This window comes from Gallus gallus, chromosome 4 (assembly GCF_016699485.2).
Source record: "Gallus gallus isolate bGalGal1 chromosome 4, bGalGal1.mat.broiler.GRCg7b, whole genome shotgun sequence".
Taxonomy (NCBI): domain Eukaryota; kingdom Metazoa; phylum Chordata; class Aves; order Galliformes; family Phasianidae; genus Gallus; species Gallus gallus.
In genome coordinates, this window is record NC_052535.1 from 50,293,244 (window position 1) to 50,301,426 (window position 8,183).

At 46.0% G+C, this 8,183-nt stretch overlaps 1 protein-coding gene across 2 annotated transcripts in view; it reads right to left on the reverse strand.

Annotated features, from left to right (window-relative positions):
* The window catches only part of ANKRD17 (ankyrin repeat domain 17), a 63,077-nt gene extending 57,663 nt beyond the window's left edge, over nucleotides 1-5,414 (reverse strand). The window contains exon 1 of one of the 2 annotated variants that reach the window (XM_004941181.5): nucleotides 5,252-5,414. In XM_004941181.5, the coding sequence (XP_004941238.1) occupies nucleotides 5,252-5,284 (33 nt within the window). In that variant the 5' untranslated portion in view covers nucleotides 5,285-5,414. Of the gene's footprint in view, nucleotides 1-677; nucleotides 5,180-5,251 lie in introns of those variants that run through there. The other variant, XM_040699742.2, reaches the window with a different exon arrangement.
* Nucleotides 5,415-8,183: the final 2,769 nt, after the last annotated feature.

Below are 8,183 nucleotides of genomic sequence, written 5' to 3' on the forward strand. Positions count from 1 at the left end.
TAACGTCCAGTTTCAACTAAGCGATTAGCAAAAAGCAGCTGGGTTTCAAAGAGACTTTAACAGACCGATTCCACCTTCTAGTCAAGTCAAGGCCTTCAGTGAAGCTCTCAATTAGCAGCCCGCTCACTGGCAGACACAGCCACTTAACAATGCTGACCTTTTCAACAGCAGCTGTCCAGGTACCAAGTTATTTACTGCCTTAAAGCTTCTCACATAATAACTGTGTTTTCATATTACTGTACAGAGAACAAGCCGTTACTGAAAGATGATAAAACAATAAAACAGAGAAACAATCGCTTTCAATTGCACCATCAGGCTTGTAATCTCTTCCTACAAGCCTAGCAGAAACAGCTGGAAATTCAAAGAAAATACATCCCCCAGCTTTTCTTTCTTGCTTGCCAATGAAAATAACCCAGCTCAAGCCAATGAAAATTAGCACCTTGCCCTGCTAACCAGTCTTACCAAGTTAATGGTATGGAGAAAGTACCATGAGGCAAGACTTCCAACACACAGTCGTTTTGAGCCTCAAACAATAGACGAATGCTCAGATGAGGCAGTATTTGGGAGAAAGTAGTTCCAAGGGAAAGGATTCCTGGTTTGCTTGAAAGCACAAGACAGCACTGCAGAGAGAGCCCCAGGGGAATCAGCTAGGCAGCTTCACTGCAGTTTGCACTCACCTCCATGAAGCTGCAAACACAAGGGCTAGCAGGGCCTAGGTGGTTGCCATCACTTCTGTTCTGTCAGACTGACACCATTCCGTCAGCTCCGTGGAAACACGAGAAGGCAGCAGCACAACAGCTTTTTCACTACACAACTTACTGATCTACTATGTAACTATTTCTATAAGCAACTCAAGACTCCAGGACCACTCTTTTCCAGCTGACTTAAGACAAGAGCAATACACGTATTCTTCCATTACTATTTCCCCAAACTTGTGCGAGTCTCCTAGCTAAACAAGGGCACGGTGCAAGTTCTAGCATCCTGCTGCATGAACCTCATTAAGATCGCTCCTACTCATCCTACCCTACAGGTCATTTGGGGGAATTATTGCCACCTTATTATAAGATGGCCGATCAACTCAGTCTGCTGTTACCAGGTTCAGCTTGACTTCAGGCTAATCCTCCTCCATGAAAAATACCTCAAATGAGCCATTTTCAGCTTCCTTCTGAACTCGCTCAACCTGGCACGAGTTCTCCTCAGAACAAGGTAGTCCCATATCCTGAAACAGCAACCAAGCTGCTTTTCTTAAACTGTGAGTGAACTACAGCACGATCAACTAATTCCTGATTGACAAAAGGTGACTAACAAAACAAGGTCATACTGATTCTGCAGCAGAAGATGAATCCCAATACAAAGTTCAACCCTACCTCAAGGCATGACGCAACAGCACATCTTCACTGCATTACAGCAGGCAACAGTCCAGCTCTTCCAAGACTTAATGCTGTATAACTGCATTCTTGGTGCCTTGCCACGATATTCCACTCGACTTATAAACCTACATGTGCGTACACGTGTGTGAGAGAGGCTGGGACATCACAGTATTTAAGCAGGGGCCCTCTTGCTTTTACTGGTTCAAAGACTTTCAAAGACTGACCCGCTTAGAAGTCCCACCACCTTGGATCCACACAGGAACATAATCTTTCAACATTCATTGCCTGTGGCCCAAACTTAGTGATGTTGCTTTAGAAAGCAAAACAAGACTACAGCAGTGTTACAACTTACTTGAAAACACAACAAAACAGTTGCTCTGACAGAAAATGCATGGAAAATCGCAGTGGATATCCAGCAAGTGCAGGAGTTATTAGTAGCCAAGGCTGACTTCACGTAAGACAACTTTTTAAAAGAAAGGGAAGACATAAATGAAGTTAAACAGGCAAGATGACAGAAACTAGAAGAAACAGAACAAGAAAAATGCTAGCCTAAGAACTGTAAAGATTCCAGTTCACACCCCAAACAACAACACTGGCGGATAACTCCAACCTTAATTTTCAGACAGAAGACTGTAAGGTTTATAAATATTAAAAGCATTGACCTGTTAAAAAATTGAATTGCAGAGCCCCCCTGATCTCTGGACATGCAGGAGGCATTATTCTTGTACTTTACGGTTAACGGCTTGCTCTTCCTCCTGTCACTACTCCATCAAGCACCTATGTACTCAAGCAGAGTTGCCTCCATTTATGCAAAGCTTCTGGTCACTATTGAAGCCATGGCTCCGCTACCTGAACCTACAGCTCTAGTAGATGGGCTGGGATGATCCTTTTACATTATCCCACCACTCACCAATTATGTTTTGATCACAATCGTTCTTAGTTTCAAACCAATGAAGGTGACAAATATTTACCTTACACAAATAAGTTAAAGGATTTTGTTGTTGTTGTTTTAAATGCACTTAACTAAGGACATTAATAACGAACCGTCAAGTGGGCTGGCACTGCACACCAGTCCATTTCTGTTAAGTCAAGCACTAACTTTCAAACAACCTGAAGGTCAGAATATATGGCACCCTCCCTTAACAAATATTAAAATATCACAGGGAATATAAATTCACCCCTCCACTTTCAGAAGTTTCCAACGAGCTTTTCTGCACACTACAATGCAGACCGTATCCTCGTCTGTCAGCAGGAAACTTATCTTCTTTTCACCCAATGCAGAAAATGTTTCTGTTGAATAACTCAAAGTGACAGAAGAGCAAGTCCTGGTTTATGCTTCTATCTGAATGCCACATTTAGGTCTCCTGTAGCATAGTTATTCCTCCACTAGCACAAACAAGCCTAAACCTGAAATGTTATACTGACAAAAAAAAAAAAGCTTTGTCATCAGTTAAGTCACACGTTAACTGGGAAGTATTCCTAAGATACACATATCAGAAGAACCAAAGGAACAAAAACCATCTGCAGATGAACCCCGTGGTATTTCCATTTTATTCAGCTGCATTCCTTCACAGTACTTCCAATACCAAACACAGGTAACGCAGCCAGGACACCGCTCATCTTCAGCAGAGCAGGAAAGCCTGCCCAAGGTCTGCAGTGAATGCAACCTTCTCTGAAGGTGGCATGAGTGCGGCAGCCAGGACACTAAATGACATCCTCTGGGCTAAAGATCGTTTCTGCCCCCAAGATGCATTAAACTCACTGAAGAACTGTTTTAGTTTTACCCTCACACATAAAGGAGTCTGAGTAAAAATCATTTTCAAGAGTCTTGCAATCACAGCAATGAAATAAGACAACAGAAACTAAGCTTTTGCCTCACCTTGTTTTCCCCTTTCCCCAGAAGGGTAGCTTTCACGCTAGGATAAGCTTGAGCATTTGAACAGCATTACCTGATTACTATCCACCCTTTTCAACTTCCACATGATTTCTGCCCCAGAAGCACCCACTTGCTCCATGCAGAAAGGATCTCTAATACCATTAGAGCCTCAGTCACCACACAAACTCATCAAGCTACCGTGCTATAGTAATGCCTTTTTTTCTTGTTTTAAGCTATAACCATAGCTTAAAAGGAAATAAGGAAAGCGCCCTTCAAATTTAACTAAGTACAAACTCTGTCCAATAAATGAGATCAGACTTAGATTCTGCTAAGCAACAGCAGTTCTCTCCACCTTCACGCTGCAGTCTTTGAATGACTAGCAGTAATTGCTCCATGGGAGAAAAAAAAGCAGCCCTAAAAAGAAAAGTAAAACAAACAACACAAACACACTCGTGGAAGTATCACCAGTAGTAAGTTTGGGGATAAGCAAGCCTGACTTTCAGAATTCTAAGTACTCTCAATAACTGCATTTCATCCACTGATGCACTAAGAAATTAAGAAATGGCTTCTATGGCATTACTGAGATTCACGAACAGCCATGCGGTCAGAGTTAACTCTCACCTGCCGTCACACAAGCTAAATAGCGACTTGATTCTTAAGGATATTTTCCCTGAATACAGTTTGCTTCATTGCAAGGAAATGAATCATAGAATCATATCATAAAATGGCCTGGGTTGACCTACAAATGATTGTGTGAAATGAAGGTGTGATGCAATTACCAGAAGTCACCAAATCCACCTTAATCCAAGAAGCGTGCGCTCGATTCACACATGTAAACCTGCACTACAACTATACTAACACAATTAATTTGCTAACTCCTTTTCCAGAAAAAGAAAATGAAGACACCCAACTGTTCTATTAACTTGACATACGATGGAGCTGCACATGACAATTAAAGAGTTGAAAAGAAAAAGGTAAAAGCTTTCCACATCCATTAAGGCAAATGAAATACTCACATGTTTGTCTGATGGCAGAGAGCCCAGTTCACTTTTGGTCTCACCACAGAAACCCAGCCACGCAGACAGATACTGGTACAGGTGCCTCATCCAGGCATCGGGAACAATTTCTTAAGCACTTGCCGAGTATTTGTGTTAACATTCTGGATATAATTGTGTTTAACTTCCGCGTGAGCACTGAGACTGTTAACACCACGCTAGGCTTTCCTACTGCCATAAAATTTTAGGCCAAAGAGCAACATACATGCGGCCATTCCGGATAAACCTACCAGACAAGCATCACTGAAAGCTCTGCTTTGTTGAAATTTTGGCAGAAGCTAAAACAAGCTACCAGCTTCTCACTACAGTAAAGACTACATGCATATATTCTGGAAAGTCAGCTGGCAATGAAATCGTGCCTTTGTTGGCAAAACCAGAAACACCGCAACAACGAAAAAGAAGCTTCCTTGACCTATGACAGCTCCTTGCTGATACAAGGCGGAACAAGGAGCCATGTCACTCGGAACAGCCACGTTGCTTTAGGTCACCCAGGCCAGGCTCCGTTCCTCCGACTGAAATCGCATTTTGAACTTTCAGTCCCAAGAAGCGGAAATGTCATCCACTTCACAGCACAACACCTGCAGGGGATGTAAAGGCAGCCCCCTACGCTCTCAAGAAGATGGGAAATACGGGAATCACACAGGCCTAGCGTACAGGCGACACAAGGGGAGTAATGCAGGCTGCAGGCGAGGATGTGACACCTGCGGGTCCCGGAGCCGCAGTACCGCAGGGACCCGGCGAGCCCCGTGGATGGCAGCGGGGCTGTGCAGGAGGCCCGGCTGCAGAGCCCGGGCCGCCCACCCCAAGGGACCAAGGTGGTGCCACGGAAGGCCGCGGGGCTCCGCGCCCAGGCCCTGCCCCCGCCGCCGGCCTGCCCCACCACCCCCGGGTGCTTCCCCGGGGCTCGCCCGCCGCCACCCCTTTGTTCTGCGGCCCTCTCCCGGCCCTACCTCCAGGATGTCCTCCAGCACGTAGGCCTCCATCGCGGCGCCCGCCGCCTCCGTCTGCCCTCACAGCCCGGCCATGCCCAGCCGCCCGCCGCCGCCACCCCTCGCGCTGACGGACACGGAGGGGCCGCCGGCCGCCCGGCAGCAGCACGCTCGCTTCCCCCCCTCCCCCCCGCTGTCAGCGCGGAACAGGAAATGGACCGTTCCACCCTGCGCGGGGCGGGCGCCTACCACCCGAGCGCGGGAGGGAGGGGACGGCCCGGGGTTCCCCCGCTCATCCCCGGCACCTCAGTGGGCACACGAGTGCGTTAGGAGGGCTGGGAGGAGAAATGAGCGCCGAACCAACTGCTTTCCGAGGGTTTTCTAACGAATTTCAACGTCCTTCCCCAACTGGGCGGCTCGTGTTCCTCCCATCGGCTCTGGAACCCTCAGGACAAGTACAATGGGCCTATAAAAGTCACAAAAATAAACTTATCTGACCTTCCCAGTGCTCCCAAGGCCTCGACTAACAGGCCCAGCCCAAGCAATGGGCAGCAGCAGCTCCGCTCCCGCTGCACCGAGCATGGTTAGGCCTTAGGAGGCACTTCCTTACTCTGAGGGCGGTGAGGTGCTGCACAGCTGCCCAGAGATGGGTGCCCCATCCCTGGAGGGGCTCAGGCTGGATGGGGCCCTGGGCCACCTGAGCTGCTGGCTGAAAACCAGCCCATGGCACGGGGTTGGGATGAATGGGCTCTGAGGTCCCCTCCAACCCAAGCCACTCTATGGCTCTATGATTCTATCCAATACCTTACTGAACACTTGCTTGCACTTTGCCAGTCAAATTTCCATTCAGAAGTACTACGCTGGAAGAGGTAAGCCACAAATCCAGTTCATTAGCCTTCAGCCTGCTGTTCAGCCAGCTGCCAACACATAAGATGTAGTCACATTAAATGACAACCACCCTTAGGAAGCTCACTCTGAGGACAACAAATTTACCAACATTTTCTGTAAACTCCAGCACAATTAATTTCTCTTACCGACGGTACAGTGATTCTGCAGACAATACTGTCCTTCATGCCATCCTACTAAACGTGGCTGGGCACAAGCACGTGTAACAGTAAAAACTCAGCTTAGACAGCCAGGAAGATTAATAGAAGTGAGCTGCCTCCAGGGATATGAATCACACAGACGTGCACCTATCCCAGTCTCCTTTCCATAGGAAACTCCTATCCACAGAGAATCGCAGGACAAAATTCCATGGCTCCTCTCAAGCAGTGCCCATCAGTCGGCATTTCTGAGAGCCTCGGCAGCCCCTGCAGCCAGTCCTGAGTACGGGCATCCCATCAGTTATGTATAACATCAGATGGGTCACAAAGCTCGCCCTTCCAACTTGAAGTGTTCCTTTACAAAAATAAAACAAGAACCCCACAAACCTCCCACATAACAACAGTCATGTCTCAAAAGAACAGTTAGTCATTTTCCAAGCATTGGAAAGAATGAACAGACACCTTATATCACACACAGAAAAAAAAAACAGAACGGCATAGTGCTAAAATTAAGATATTATGCATATCACAACACTGAAAACATTTTCAAATGGAAAGACAGCAGCAGAGAACAAAAAAAGGTGCCTGCTCTACACAAGAGATGGAAAAGCAGTACTTTTCCCACTTTTTATAGAATGAGCGCAAGATTTTCCAGGAGAAACAAGTTCACCTCAAGAGATGAGCCACTTCCAGCCCGCTTGGGAGACGAGTTATCTGCAACAACAGAACTTCATTTACAAAACCATAAGCAGCAGAATAGCTCAAAGCTTCCCAAGTTGTTACACTGTAAGAAACAAACAGCACCAGCGCTACTGGGAACAACAAAGAACGCAGCAAACTCACCAGCAGACATTCCACTGAAAGCAAGTTATGTTCATCGTTTGTTTGCTTTCACACTCTGAATGCCAATACTGGAAAGTACTCCTGCTCCCACACCCTCTCCTTTCTCCTGGCCCAGCACCGTACCCATCACCTGCAAGAAGCCTGCTTTCATTAAATGACAACCTCCATATCACGTAGTACATCCAACTTGTTTACAGTGAAGAATATTAAATTCCAGAAAACTATATATTCCCAATACTTTGTAATACTATGCACCGTATGCATACATGCATACACACAAAGCTGCATATGCTCAATACCTGAAACTCTGCAACACAAAGAGATCCTCAGTAAAACCAAGGCTTTGATACAACCTTCCATTCTGTTCTTGCAGGAAAGGAAGATACGAGAGGTGGGGGTGGGGGAGTTATTTACATGTCTGAATTATTTTTTTCCTCTGTTGAAAACCCTGAAGTCACAAAATCAACAGGTCAGGAAACATATCTTCAAGTTACGCAAAGGTGAACACAGATATATTTCTTCTTCACTTTCACATCCAGCTCTAGCGATCACTCCAGCCCAGTGTTTTTAGCAAAGGAGAGCATTAAACATCTCAGCTTCTGTTAAAAACGTAACATCTTTACTTTCTCTTGTGAGGAAGGGAACCATCTAGTCAGTATCCTCGCCCATTGCCACCTACTGCTAAAAAGGAAATCTTTCCTCCTCAAAAGTGGTACCTTAAAGCAGCTGTCCAAGTCGCACACATCCATCATGCTGTCTTATTACAGTTCCTCACATTCTGTAAGTCTAAACCAGAGAAAAGTCCTTATGTTCCCCTACGCAGACGGTGGAAGAGTAAACATTGGAAGCACAGCTTGAGCAGACAAGTTTATCGTAGCACTGCTTAAAAAAAATTGGGAAAGAAATCCTATTTCAAGCTGCACTCGAGTGCAGAAGACCAAAATGCATCTCAAGATAGCAGTAGGCAGTGAATGCCAAAGGCTGGGACACATACAAAATGTTGCTTTACTCTACGCCGTGTTCCCCCTACAGCACCGGTAACTAAAACTAAGGGTAAAGCACATGAT